General features: G+C 40.6%; 1 protein-coding gene across 1 annotated transcript; it reads right to left on the bottom strand.

Annotated features, from left to right (window-relative positions):
* Nucleotides 1–867: 867 nt before the first annotated feature.
* On the bottom strand, nt 868–10549 carry LOC130070801 (NUAK family SNF1-like kinase 1). Its single transcript, XM_056235325.1, has 7 exons — nt 10311–10549; nt 7438–7558; nt 7153–7304; nt 5024–5089; nt 3870–3989; nt 1297–1429; nt 868–1217 (listed from the first exon to the last, which is right to left on the bottom strand). Exons 1-7 carry the CDS (start codon nt 10497–10499, stop codon nt 868–870), a joined length of 1131 nt encoding a protein of 376 aa, XP_056091300.1. The 5' UTR covers nt 10500–10549.
* Nucleotides 10550–14847: the final 4298 nt, after the last annotated feature.

Below are 14847 nucleotides of genomic sequence, written 5' to 3'. Positions count from 1 at the left end.
TGCCAGAACAAACTGAGAATGGCACGACTGTAGCTCTGGACAAAGCCTTCTGTTCTTCTGGGCTGGGATTAGTGGATTCATGGCTGCTTTAACTTCCTTTGAGGCAAATAAACTAATCGACCTGGGTTATTAGCAATTACACAGTACACATTATCTTAGAAGCTGTAATGCCTCGGGTATTTCCGAGTTATTCTGCTGCATGTTCGACTGTTGTGACAAAGTCAAAATGTAAGGTAAGATTTGGGTGTGTAACACTTCAAAATGAAAAATCTGTCATCATCTACTCTCCCTCAAGTTGTTTCAAACCTTTGTGAATTTCTTTCTTCTGCTGAACACAAAAGAAGACATTTTATAGTTTTTTATTTTATTTTATTGCATAGTATTTTTTCCTACTATGGAAGTCAATGGGGACCATCAACTGTTTGGTTACCGACATTCTTCAAAATATCTTCCTCCGTGTTCAGCAGAAGAAAGAAACTCATACAGGTTTGAAACAACTTGAGGGTGAGTAAATGATGACAGAGTTTTCATTTTGAAGTGAACAATTCCTTTATTGAACCTTATTGTAAACCTTGACCTATATTCTGTGGTTGAATTCATACATTTATAGTCAGTGTGAATGATCTAAATAGCTATTCTGGGGAAAACTGTAGTCCTGTAGACTCGTGTGTTTTCCACAGGGAGATCTTGATCTTAAACTCCACCTCCTGCTGTCCACCTCCATCAGACTCTTGGCTGGTTTTGCTGAAACCGTGTGACCATGTAGGAGCCGATGTGATTGGAGAAACTTAATAAGAACTCTCCGTTATTTCTCTATTTCTCCCGGTATCTGTCCCATTTCCTTCCACATCTTCGCTAGTGTCTGCCTTACTGTTCCCGGCAGTCCCAGACAGACCCGTCTGAGTGCTCAGAGAGAGATGTGTGTTCAACCTGATGGTAGAGCTTCTTCAGGATGCCCTTCTTTGGCAGTTTCATGTTCTGGTTGTGGGAAGAAGCTTCAAGAGGTGACTGCAGAAAAGAGCCGCTGAATGTTCTTTCCTTATGTTTCTTTCTCGGTAGCGTAGAAGCACATGGTTTACTCTCTGTAACTCCTGAGAATGAAGCATCTGGGAAGTTGGGACAGTTTCGGTTTAGCCACCAATGGTTGGTTATGTCTTCCACAGTGGCTCTGTCCTCTACTTTTACTGTGAGCATCCATCCAATCAATGAACAGGCCTCTGTAAGAAGAATGGAAAGAGTCACGGTAAATTCTCACTCATGATGGAGAGCAGATATATGGAAGTGTTTGAATCTCACCCGATGGGATATCAGGTGTCTTGTGTCGTCCCTGGCGGATCTGCTCTTTAAGGATGCTGTAACTTGTGCCATCAAAAGGCATGGAGCCGTAAACCAGAGCATATAACAGCACACCAAGAGACCAACAGTCCACCTGGGACACAAGAGGAGCACATGCAGAATCATTTATGACGTGTTACTGTACAAACAGTGGGATTTCAAGTGTTAAATGCCCTTGTGAATAAGAAGCACGTTGGAGATTAAAATACTTTGTTTTTTTAAGCAAACAAAACACCTGCATCACTTCATAAAATTGAGGTTAAACCACTGGAGTCATGGATTCCTTTCATGATGTCTTTACTACCTTTCTGGGGCTTGAAATTGTAGTTGCATAGACTATCAATGGAGAGACAGAAATCTCTCATACTTTCATATCTAAAATATCTTCATTTGTCTTCAGAAGATGAACGAAAGTCTTACGGGTTTGGAACGACATTTTCACTTTTTCAGAATTTTCACTTTTAAAAAGTGCACTAATTTAAAGTATATTTTAAATCATGTTTTAAAAATCTTTTGTTGTGTTTTAAAGAAGTACTTATTTTGATGTGTTGACTAACAAACTAAAGCACGTGTAAAGTACTTGCACTGTTACATTTAAAGTAAATATTTTAAAATGCAACTTTGTCATTACAAATCTGCAATTACAAACATATTTAAATACACTGAACAAAATTATAAACGCAACACTTGTATTTGCCCCGCATTTTTCATGAGCTGAAAGATCTAAGACTTTTTCTATGTACACAAAAGACCTATTTCTCTCAAATATTGTTCACAAATGTGTCTAAATCTGTGTTAGTGAGCACTTCTCCTTTGCCGAGATAATCCATCCACCTCACAGCTGTGTGACAGCATGATTATTGCACAGGTGTGCCTTAGGCTGGCCACAAGAAAAGGCCTCTCTAAAATGTGCACTTTTACTGTATTGGGGGGATTCGGGGGAGACGTATATGCCGATCCAGAGCATCCCAAACACATTGTACATAACATAATACATTTCAATAGAAATAACGTAAAAATTAATTTACCATAAATGCTTGTCAGTACATTAAGCAGCACACTTTAAACTAGGGATGTCCCGATCCGATCACGCGATCGGAAATCGGGCCCGATCACGTGGTTTCAGACTCGATCGGAATCGGACGTTACCTCCCGATCAGGACTCGGAGTCGGATATATGTAAATTAGGGGTGTAACGGTACATGTATTCGTAATTATTGAACCGTTTCGGTACGAGGCTTACGGTTCGGTATGCATACAAACCGAACGATTCATAGGACCATTTTTCCTGCAGACAAAATCCGCACTGGCGCGACCACCACAACGTTGCGCAACATCAAATGGCAAACGTAGCGGAACGAAACTGCGCTTCTCATTATATTGTGCTTTACGGGCCATTTATCAGTTTGGACCAGCAACATCTGTGCAGCGCGAGATCAAGCGACACTGTGCTAAGAGATCCAGTGAAGAAAACATTTGAATTCGCCACTGAAGTAATAACATCGCTGCGAGATCTAGTGAGAAGCATTCACATTTCTCCGTTATTAACCGTAGATCTCTATTAGATCAAACAGCGCTGACGTGGGAACCAGGAGAAACATTGTGCCGTGAATGAACATGGATTTAATGTTGCACTTCAAAACTCAAATATTATATAAATATATATTTAAATGTTATTTTTAATGTGATTACCAAAACATTATTTGTTCATCCTTCAAAGATGACCCCCATTTATAAACCTGAAAGTTTCAAGATGAAAACTCAAACTTATTTAAAAATAGTTTTTCTTTTAATAAATAGGACATTTCTCTGGCATTTCTTTCTTTTTGCTGTATCGTATCGAACCGCAAATTTTGTGAACTGTTACACCCCTAATGTATATATATTCTCATTATTTTTTCTACACTAGCCTATTCAAACATTTTTATTTTTTGTTTACATGCCTGCCGGGTATTTTAAGTTGAGGTGCTATTTGTTTTTATATTAGACTTTTTCTATATTTACTGTTGCACTAAAGTCCAAAAGTGAAGATTTTATGTTATTTATTACTTGATTGTTCAAGCTACCTCACAGAAGTGCTCTGTTTGTTAACAGAGTTGTTGGATGTTAAAATAAGGTGAATTAAATAAAAAATAAGGAACAACCTGGATCTGTTTTTTCTCTCTTCTTTATTCTTTTTATATTTATTATATAAGTATCGGATCGGGACTCGGTATCGGTAGATACTCAAAATCAAATGACTCGGACTCGAGGGCAAAAAAACCTGATCGGGACATCCCTACTTTAAACCATATTTGAAAGACAATAGAAGTAATTATGAAATTACATATAAATATGTACTAAAGTAGGTCAAAAAAGCATTCTTAATTTTAAATAATTGCGTTTAATATAAATGTATATAATACATTTTCATTTCACTGCAATTAACAGTATTCTCTTAAAGTATATCATTTCCGTAATAAGTACTCTTTTTATAAGTATGCTAGTATACTTCTTTTCACAAGGGTGAGCGAACTGTTGAGACTGATCGACACCTCAGGGCCGTGGTATGGAAGTCCGTTGACAATCTCTGGTGAAGCATACAGGGGACTCCCGCAGAAAGTGTCCAGACGGCGGCCTCTCGTGTAGCGGTTGGACAAGCCAAAGTCAGCTAGCTACAAACAAACAGAACAATTAGAGATAAATCAACTCTGTATTAAAATGAGTGTCTTACATCGATTTATTTAATAGCATCTATTTCTGATTCACACAGGGTGGATACAAATAGCAGACGTCCATATGAAAGGTGGTTGATTTTGAAGTAGAATTAAAATTATAAATGGAGCTGCAGACATTAATCATATTATGATTAATTAGCATATTAATATGATTAATTTGATATGAAGGTTTATGCAGAATTTCTTGCAATTAGACATAAATTGTGCTTACATGTGAAATTAAACATTTGTGACTCTCAAAAACTGTTCATGGCAGACTCTATTAAAACGAATAATGAATAAAAGTCATCTTTCATCATATTTCCTACATCCAGTTAACATATGGAGACAAATGATGCCTTCAAACCTGTCTGTTACCAACTATGAATCATCGTGAGGTTTAAGCATTTTGTTTAAGCAAGTGTCATCTGATCCAATGATTGCTCTATACGGTTTGTAATGACCAAGGAATGAAGCTGTTCTATTGTGCAAAATAATGCAAACATTGTTCCCTTATAATGTTCCCATATTCCAGGATGATGATGCTCCAATAAACAGTGCTAAAGTAATTGAAGCGTGATTTTGTAAACACCAGGATGAAGTCAAATGCATTCCATGGCCACCAGATCTGCACATCCTTAAACCTTCATTGAGATGTTTGGGGTTCAAGTCGATTAATACTTCATCATCCCTCAGAAATAAAATAAGCGAAAGAACCAACGTCCAATAAAAGAGTTCAAGGCATGTTTGACAGATTCCAGGAAGAAAATGAAGATGATTTAAGCATAATTCTACCTGATCCTATAGGGTCTTTATTTTACATAGTGTTTCTTTTATTTTGTCCACCGTACTTATGATTTAAAAAATTCCAAGTGCATTAAGTTTGAGTTTCGGTAAGTTTCGGTAATGTGATGATAAAATGAATGAAAAATGAAAATGCATGAAACATAATGTCAGTTCTTCATTAATCAGTTTGGGCTTGAATTGTTTACCTTCACATTTAAGTCCTTGTCCAGAAGTACATTCTCGAGTTTGAGGTCACGATGAACCACAGCATTCTGAGGGATAACAAGAGATTTCTTAATTTTGTTTTTTAAATAAATGTAAAAAATCCTATTTACAATTTTTTTGTCAAATGTAATGTGTTTACAGTGTAGTCCTAATATTGAAAAATCTTTGACTTCAAGGCTGATTTTAATGCTTTGAGATAGAAATTCCTACTTAATATAACTAAATATAAATACAAAATATACTAGGCTATATATAATCAATTTACATATACTACACTCACCTAAAGGATTATTAGGAACACCTGTTCAATTTCTCATTATTGCAATTATCTAATCAACCAATCACATGGCAGTTGCTTCAATGCATTTAGGGGTGTGGTCCTGGTCAAGACAATCTCCTGAACTCCAAACTGAATGTCAGGATGGGAAAGAAAGGTGATTTAAGCAATTTTGAGCGTGGCATGGTTGTTGGTGCCAGACGGGCCGGTCTGAGTATTTCACAATCTGCTCAGTTACTGGGATTTTCATGCACAACCATTTCTAGGGTTTACAAAGAATGGTGTGAAAAGGGAAAAACATCCAGTATGCGGCAGTCCTGTGGGCGAAAATGCCTTGTTGATGCTAGAGGTCAGAGGAGAATGGGCCGACTGATTCAAGCTGATAGAAGAGCAACTTTGACTGAAATAACCACTCGTTACAACCGAGGTATGCAGCAAAGCATTTGTGAAGCCACAACACGCACAACCTTGAGGCGGATGGGCTACAACAGCAGAAGACCCCACCGGGTACCACTCATCTCCACTACAAATAGGAAAAAGAGGCTACAATTTGCAAGAGCTCACCAAAATTGGACAGTTGAAGACTGGAATAATGTTGCCTGGTCTGATGAGTCTCGATTTCTGTTGAGACATTCAGATGGTAGAGTCATAATTTGGCGTAAACAGAATGAGAACATGGATCCATCATGCCTTGTTACCACTGTGCAGGCTGGTGGTGGTGGTGTAATGGTGTGGGGGATGTTTTCTTGGCACACTTTAGGCCCATTAGTGCCAATTGGGAATCGTTTAAATGCCACGGGCCTACCTGAGCATTGTTTCTGACCATGTCCATATGGCCACCATGTACCCATCCTACTGATGGCTACTTCCAGCAGGATAATGCACCATGTCACAAAGCTCGAATTATTTCAAATTGGTTTCTTGAACATGACAATGAGTTCACTGTACTAAAATGGCCCCCACAGTCACCAGATCTCAACCCAATAGAGCATATTTGGGATGTGGTGGAACGGGAGCTTCGTGCCCTGGATGTGCATCCCACAAATCTCCATCAACTGCAAGATGCTATCCTATCAATATGGGCCAACATTTCTAAAGAATGCTTTCAGCACCTTGTTGAATCAATGCCACGTAGAATTAAGGCAGTTCTGAAGGGCGAAAGGGGGTCAAACACAGTATTAGTATGGTGTTCCTAATAATCCTTTAGGTGAGTGTATATAAATATATAATTTGTATACAGTACTAATTTCTGTTTGCAGTATTTTGAGTGTTATTCAGTTTCGTAATATTACTAAGATTGCCAAACATTTCTCATTGCCAGCACTGTTATCTAGAATACAATAATAAACAGGAAGTTGTTTTGTTTCGGCTGTATTTAGAAGAAATAAAAGTTACTAATAACAAATTTGTCAGCTTAACTGACCTGAACTTCCATCTATAATTTGAATGTTGTTTATTAAAAGATGTTACATTCAGGTACATTCGACTAGTGAAATGTTGACTGTGCACATTTGATACATTTAGTAGCATTTTTAGGTGAAATACATAATTTTCCTCGCCCCTCTCCATCCCCAGCACCACCTGCCTAAATCTGCTAGGCGGTTCTCCCGACTTTCCTTGCAGCAGCTCATATCCTAGTGCCTGTATTTGTGTGCATGTTTTAGCATTAGCTGTGTGCAGCGTAGCAGACTAAGCCTATACATTTCATTCATATCAATAAAATGCTGTTTAAATCTACCCAGAGAATTGTCATGATTGAAATGCCTATTCAAGAAAAAACTGCTCATATGTAGAATGAATGCCATGAGAATTTAAGAACAGAAATGTGTTTACTTTATGGCAGTAGTGCACAGCAGAGGTGATCTGTCTGAAGAAGTGTCTGGCCTCGTCCTCTGACAGTCTCCGTTTCTCCTGAATGTACTCATAAAGCTCACCTCCACTCGCATACTCCATCACCATCACAATCCTCTCCCCGCTCTCAAACACTGAAAACATATCCACACACATTTCATGAATCATTTGTTGGGTTAATCTGGAAAGAGAGAGTATCTTAATCTCTATGATTCAGCATTTTGCATATGACAAACAAATCCGTAGTGTGAGACTGTTGTGTTTTACCCTCGTATAGACGGATGATATTTGGGTGCGTAAGAGAGGCGGTGATTTCAATTTCTCTCTGAATGTGAGCCCTATCCAGATCATCCCTTAATCTCTCCTTTCTAATGGATTTAATAGCCACCTGAAGAACACAAACAGACACATTGTAATCAAACACATCATTGAACAAAACACGAATGTCTGTAAGAATATGGGTCAATGATGTGATGCTCAGTTATTAAGTTATTCAAAAAAAACATGGAAAATGCAATTAATATTGACTTGAATACATTTCTTCTTAGTGCGCCTCTTGAGGCCAGGGGAGTGAGGTTTACATACACAGCTCTTACTGGCCTACGTCCGTTACACTCACCCCCTTAAACCTCACTCCCATCCGGGTCACGGCACCAAATATAACAGTCCTACTCGACCCGTTCTGGGGAGCATTTCCCAAAAGCATCGTTAGCCAACTATGGTCGCAAGTTCTGTCGTTATCAGCATAGTTCAACGAGTCTGTGTTTCCTGAAACCATCGTTCTAACGAACATTCACAAACAGAATCGCAAAGTTGTGTGGTCTGAACGACAGCTCTCACCCTGTGGTCAGAAGCAGTTTCTTGTTTGCATGACATGTGCACTCAATAAATCCTTATCTTGAGCTGACATTCAGTGCAATCTAGATCTTTTATTTCGAATACATGTCATGTCTGTAATTTATAGCAAAACATCTAGCATTAATTCGATGTCAAACAGATTCATTAAAAGAAGTTATTACTCCAATACCTGTGTGAGGTCATTAACCATCGTGGTTGACCAATTTGCGAAAATATGGTTTCGGGAAACAGTCGTGACTAGCTAGTTGATTTCTTCAACGATGCATTGCACTATGGTAGTTAAGCAGCAAGTTATTTTGTTGTTCGGGAAACCTACCCCTGAGCGGGATTCGAACCGGAGTCTCCAGCATGGAATACCGCAATTAATATCATCTTGAATACATCTCTTCTTAACGCGCCTCTTAGAGGCCAGGGGAGTGAGGTTTACATACATAGCTCTTACTGGCCTACATCTGTTACACTCACCCCCCTAAACCTCACTCCCATCCGGGTCTCTAGCGTGGAACATCGAGATTTTATCACTGAAAAAACTGTAACGGAGGTGGCCGAAACCTGCTGTCTGTATTACGGCACTGGCAGTGGCATCTGGGAATCTGCCAAGCACCTCTGACCCTAATCTGGAGATGTGGAGAGACGCCTCGCTCCCCTGTCACACATGCACACAGCACCCGGCTCCCTCTGAATGCTGTTAGTGTTTGTCTGCAGGAATCCCAGCTATGCAAAGGCTCCTGGATTCCGGAATACTTCACCTCTGAGTCCAGATGAGTGACAGAGAGGCTCAGCTGCTGCTCTAATCTGATTGGACAGTTTTTTCCATTAACGCTCGCATACGTTTTCAGGCTGTGAAAGAGTGCAGACAGCAGGCTAGGGGAAATATCTCCTTTGTTTTTGTTAAATGACAGACTGAGTGATAAGTATTTAATTAAGTGTGCTAACATGAGGTCTAACTACAGTAGACACACACACACACACAGCACCTATTGGATGACCCCAAAAGTAAGACCCCAAGAGTAATTAACTGAGGTGAATTGCTAAGTAAATTTGTGTTGAATGACAGACAGGCTGTCAGAACTGACGTCAGAGGACATCCTGGATACTCTTTTAAAATAGAAAAATTAAGTCATTATAATTTTTTTTATTAAATAGATCAATAAAATTTAGCCATTATTAGGAACTAATAAGAAAAAAAAACATTAAAGCCATATTTTTTGGGAATACTCCAGCATTTCAAGTTAAATCATTTATTGATTTGATTAATTTTTGCATACTTGTGAATTTACTTCAGTTATATTTAAAATGTAATACTTTAGTGTTTTTGTCAGAACTTTTGTCAATACATTTCCATAACTCTTCATTTTCACTGCATACGTTTTTGTCAAATCATTATAATTTTATAGAAAGGCATCATTTATACTTTATATATTATCTCAGCAACAGGCTCAAGTATGCCTTCATCAACTCTAAAACCAGAACTGATATCATTTAGCATTATTATGATTAAAATTGCTATTATTATAATGATTCAATTTTAAATTAAAAACAATCAATACTGTGGATAAAAATCAGTGATGAGTTCTCCTCTCCCTTTATTGAGACACCTGAGACACTTGTTTTGACATGTCATATTGACATTTTCTCAAATAAAGACCCTCTTGTAACAGCTAGTGGACTTATTTACAAATTCATGAAACCAGATCGGATGCTTCACAAAAGCAAAACAATTTGCCGTTTTTGTATGGCTGAATTTCAATCTCATCAAATAAAGTATATGAAAAATCGTGAACCAAGCCCTAATTCTTTCTTAAAAACTGAATTTGTTAAAGCAACTATTTTACCCTATATCATAATAATGAAAGTCATTTCAAGGTTTAACAAAGCACAATCAAAATCCCTAAACATCCTTAAGTACTCCATGGGTTTCCTCTGGTTGGTAATCATTGCATATAGGAATATTTCTATAATTCCTCAAGATTTTATGTCCATGATTTTTACAGTTATGGAAACCAACTTTTTTTAAATCCCTGATATTTCCTTTTTTTTTTATGCACGGCAAATTTTTGTAAATTTACCACCAAGCATTGCATTGCTGATGGAGTAAAGAGGAAAATAGATAGATAGATAGATAGATAGATAGATAGATAGATAGATAGATAGATAGATAGATAGATAGATAGATAGATAGATAGATAGATAGATAGATAGATAGATAGATAGATAGATAGATAGATAGATAGATAGTGACATGTGAAATCAAAACTAGCTACAAGAACATAGTCGCTCACCGTTTTTCCACACTGTCTCGCTACCGCGCGCTTGACTTTGCCGTACGTGCCCGTACCCAGCGTCTCCAGCACTTCATACCGGCGCTTGAGTCTGTGTGTGTGATGGTGTTTCTTCACTGAAGTCTGGCGCTCCGCTCGCTCCTCCGGTGTGTGTGTGGAGGTCGCGTCAGTGACCCGCTGCCGCTCCATGGCAACCGCGCGCGGAGGCTCCGCTCACCTGGGAAGTGAGTCGTGTTTTGAACGGACTTAAAAATAGTTTTTTCTGACATTTACGGGGATAAAATAATAGGAAAGACACTAGCATGATGTGTTATGTTGAACGTCTCAAACATCTTCTGCCAATATTTATGCGGTGGGATGGTGAGACTCGGAGTGGGAGGGGTGGAGTCCTGCTGTCAATCATCAGGTGACGCGCATCAGTGCCAGCAGCCAGACTCTGATGGATGGGACTGCTGACCTCAATCCTACCTTACAGAAAACCCTACAAACCCTACACACTCTCAGTGTGATTGCAACTCAATGGCTTTTACATCCATGGTTTGCTGTTCAGAAAGGACGTTATTTTTATTCTCGCTTAAGAATTTTTCAATAGCCTACACTGTGGCAAAAAAAAATAAAAAAAAATGAATTGGACACTTAAAGGGTTAGTTCACCCAAAAATGAAAATTATGTCCCAAGCCCGTAAGACCTCCGTTCATCTTCGGAACACAGTTTAAGACATTTTAGATTTAGTCCGAGAGCTTTCTGTCCCTCCATTAAAAATGTATGTACGGTATACTGTCCTTGTCCAGAAAGGAAATAATGACATCATTAGCAAAGTAGTCCATGTGACATCAGTGGGTTAGTTAGAATGTTTTGAAGCATCAAAAATACATTTTGGTCCAAAAATAACAAAAACTACGACTTTATTCAGCATTGTATTCTCTTCCGGTTGTGTTGTCAATCCACGTTCAGTGACGCTGATGACGTAAGACGCTGCTGACGTGTGTCTGGTGCGTCCGTGTATTCGGGTTCAAATAAATATGGCTGGGCAAAAAAATGCAAGTCTTCCTCTGTGTGGAAATCCTTAGACATGTTTGCGAAGATTGTTTTGTTTACAGCGTGCATCTCCCTCAGACTGTAAACGAAGCTCGGGCGCACCAGATACACGTCATCAGCGTCTTACGTCATCAGCGTCACTGAACGCGAATCGATAACAGAACCGGAAGACAATACAATGCTGAATAAAGTCGTAGTTTTTGTTATTTTTGGACCAAAATGTATTTTCGATGCTTCAAAACATACTAACTAACCCACTGATGTCACATGGACTACTTTGATGATGTCTTTATTTCCTTTCTGGACAAGGACGTACATACATTTTCAATGGAGGGACAGAAAGCTCTCGGACTAAATCTAAAATATCTTAAACTGTGTTCCGAAGATGAAAATAGGTCTTACGGGCTTGGGATAACATGAGGGTGTCATTAATGACATAATTTTCATTTTTGGGTGAACTAACCCTTTAAGCCACACCGAAGACTAATGTTTTTGCATTGAATTATAAAATATCAAACAAATTGTATTTATTCAAATTGTATCTATTCTTATTATGTCAAAGATCATTTAGTGACTGACATTATGATCATTTACAAATACAATTGAACATAATATTTACATATTAGTTGCTGAGCTTGTATTTGTTACATGTGTGTCCTGAGTTTTCCCCCTCATTGTGTATTTGGTTTATTCCTGTGTCTCAGTTTTCCCTCTCCTCGTTAGTTCTCAGTTCCTTCACCTGTGTCTAGTTCATTTGCCCCAGCTGTGTCTTGTTCCCCTATCTGTTCTCTGTGTATGTAAACCCTGTGTTCTCCCTCACTCCTGGTCGGTTCTCGTTTGTGTATGGTACGTTTGTATTTGGTGTGGTAATGTTTCCTGGATTCCTGTTTTAAGTTATATTTAGTAAAGATTATTGAATTTGATCTGCTGACTGCTGCCTCTTCATCTGCCTGCACCACACCCGTAACAGAAGAACCGACCCTAACATCGATGGATGCAGCAGTCCAAATCCTTCTCCTGTCCCAGGAGGATCAGTCCCTCGAGGCCCACACACAGAGGTATTTAGACTTGGTACCTCTAGTTCATTTTGATGACACCAGCCTCTGTGTGTTCTTCCGGGCAGGCCTCAACGCTGACACCAAAGTATGCCTGCCCGGAGATGGGCCTCGGGGGAACTTCGCTGCCTTTGTTGAGTGGGTATTGGCGAGCTGTGGTTCTCCCTTCACCATCCGTCCAGGGGAAGAGGAGGAGCTTATTGACTGGGACACAGAGCTTCTGCCACTGATCCCAGTCAGCCCCAAGTCTTCACCGCTGGTTCCGTCCAGCCCAGCCAAGCCCTCACCGCTGGTTCAGTTCCGTCCAGCCAAGCCTTCACCGCTGGTTCCGTCCAGCCAAGCCTGCACCGCTGGTTCCGTCCAGCCCAGCCAAGCCTGCACCGCAGCTTCACGTCGCCTGCCCGCCAGAGCCTGAACAAGTCACGCCTGCCGAGCCAGCGCCCCACGTCAGCCCTGCAGAGCCTTCTCCGCTGGTCCCGTCCAGCCCTACAGAGCCTTCTCCGCTGGTCCCGTCCAGCCCTACAGAGCCTTCTCCGCTGGTCCCGTCCAGCCCTTCCAAGCCTGTCCTTATGCACGTCTCTGAGCCTGGCAATCCCCCCAAGAAAATTTTGGGGGGGGGATATAGGCCGCCCGAAGGTGCGTCTCCGCCATGGCCGCCCGAAGGTGCGTCTCCGCCATGGCCGCCCGAAGGTGCGTCTCCGCCATGGCCGCCCGAAGGTGCGTCTCCGCCATGGCCGCCCGAAGGGGATTCTCCGCCATGGCCGCCCGAAGGGGATTCTCCGCCATGGCCGCCCGAAGGGGATTCTCCGCCGGGACCGCCCGAGGGGTGGTCTCCTACTCTGCCATGGCCCCCTGACCAGCCTGCTCCGCCCTGGAGGCTTCCTGCTCAGGGTAGGCCACGCCCTCGTCAGCCTCCAGGGCGCCCGCCCCCCCACCCCTATTGAAGTTATACGGCGCGAGGACGCGCCTTTTTGGAGGGGGCGTTATGTTACATGTGTGTCCCGAGTTTCCCCCCTCATTGTGTATTTGGTTTATTCCTGTGTCTCAGTTTTCCCGCTCCTCGTTAGTTCTCAGTTCCTTCACCTGTGTCTAGTTCATTTGCGCCAGCTGTGTCTTGTTCCCCTATCTGTTCTCTGTATGTAAACCCTGTGTTCTCCCTCACTCCTGGTTGGTTCTCGTTTGTGTATGGTACGTTTGTATTTGGTGTGGTAATGTTTCCTGGATTCCTGTTTTAAGTTATATTTAGTAAAGATTATTGAATTTGATCTGCTGACTGCTGCCTCTTCATCTGCCTGCACCACACCCGTAACAGTATTAGTATTGATGTGATTAGAAATGAGACCAAACTGAGAAACATCATGGCTGAGTTCAACTTTTGAAGGTAACTTAAAGGGTTACGTAAACCTGGTTCCCCGAGAAGGGAACGAGACACATTGGGTCTCATTCATGAAACATTCGTAAATATGCAAGTGATTTGCGCGTAAAGAGACCTTCCCGAAAACTCTTCTCCTGATTCACAAATACTTTGTAAACGTCAGATGTGATAGTGAAATGTGTGTGTTAATGAATTCCAATCAGTCGTAAATGGGACGGCCGTGCACGCTCATTTTCAATTACCATAAATCCCGCCCATTAAATCCGACTGACAAGTTTTATTATCAGAAGTTCATTCAAAACACCATTTTATTTTCAAGCGTACATAGTGGTGTATCGGGTCCTAAAAAAAAGGAAGCTTGGCAGCATATTACAGAGGCAGTTAATGGAGTTTCATCTGTTAATCGAACATTCCCAGAAGTGAGAAGAAAATGGTTCGACATTAAGCTTGAGAGCAAAAAACGAATTAGTTCACTTCGGAAAAATAGTTTTCAAACTGGAGAAGGACCACCATCGCAGATGCTAATACTGGCTCTCATAATAAGAAAAAACGTATGTAATTACTATATATATGTTTTCAAAATGCTGTGTAAATATGTACCCGATTAAGGTGAATTAAAATGCAGCCTTATTTATGAGCAAAACGTTCGGGTGTTAAGCGCACTATTTACGCGTGGCGGGGAGCAGGTGTAGATTTCTTGTGTACCAACTAACATTTGGAAAATACGAACATTTTAATGAATCCGAAAATTTACGCCAGAACTACTTTACACACGATTTACACAAAAATTTGTTCTGCTCGTGTTTCATGAATGAGACCCATTGTCAGTAGCTGACACAATGGGGAGACATCCTGCGGAACCTGGTGTCTAAAGCACGTGTGAATTCACACCAATCTTATTGGCTGACGGCGGGCTGATGACATCACCTGGAGTGCCCAGGCGTATAAAAGGTGATTGCCTTACACGTCATCAAATTTGAATTTTCTGAAGGCAGGCATACCCTAAGCATGGGAACGCAACCCAGCATCAATATGCTTCTCAGGGAACCAGCTTACATTCCTAACCCTA

Source organism: Rhinichthys klamathensis, unplaced genomic scaffold (genome assembly GCF_029890125.1).
Source record: "Rhinichthys klamathensis goyatoka isolate OS25496 unplaced genomic scaffold, OSU_Roscu_1.1 h1tg000419l_1, whole genome shotgun sequence".
NCBI classification, from domain to species: Eukaryota; Metazoa; Chordata; class Actinopteri; order Cypriniformes; family Leuciscidae; genus Rhinichthys; species Rhinichthys klamathensis.
The sequence above is the reverse complement of the archived record's forward strand: the minus strand, read 5'-3'. Positions and strand labels throughout refer to the sequence as shown.

What these genes read in the sequence shown, in the direction of transcription:
- LOC130070801 (XM_056235325.1), bottom strand. Translation starts at nt 10,499, where the DNA reads ATGGAGCGGCAGCGGGTCACTGACGCGACCTCCACACACACACCGGAG. An exon ending in CTGTGCACTACTGCCATAAA is followed by an intron (nt 5,090 to 7,152) that starts GTAAACACATTT and finishes GTTATCCCTCAG; the next exon opens with AATGCTGTGGTTCATCGTGA. An exon ending in GACACCTGATATCCCATCGG is followed by an intron (nt 1,218 to 1,296) that starts GTGAGATTCAAA and finishes TTCTTCTTACAG; the next exon opens with AGGCCTGTTCATTGATTGGA.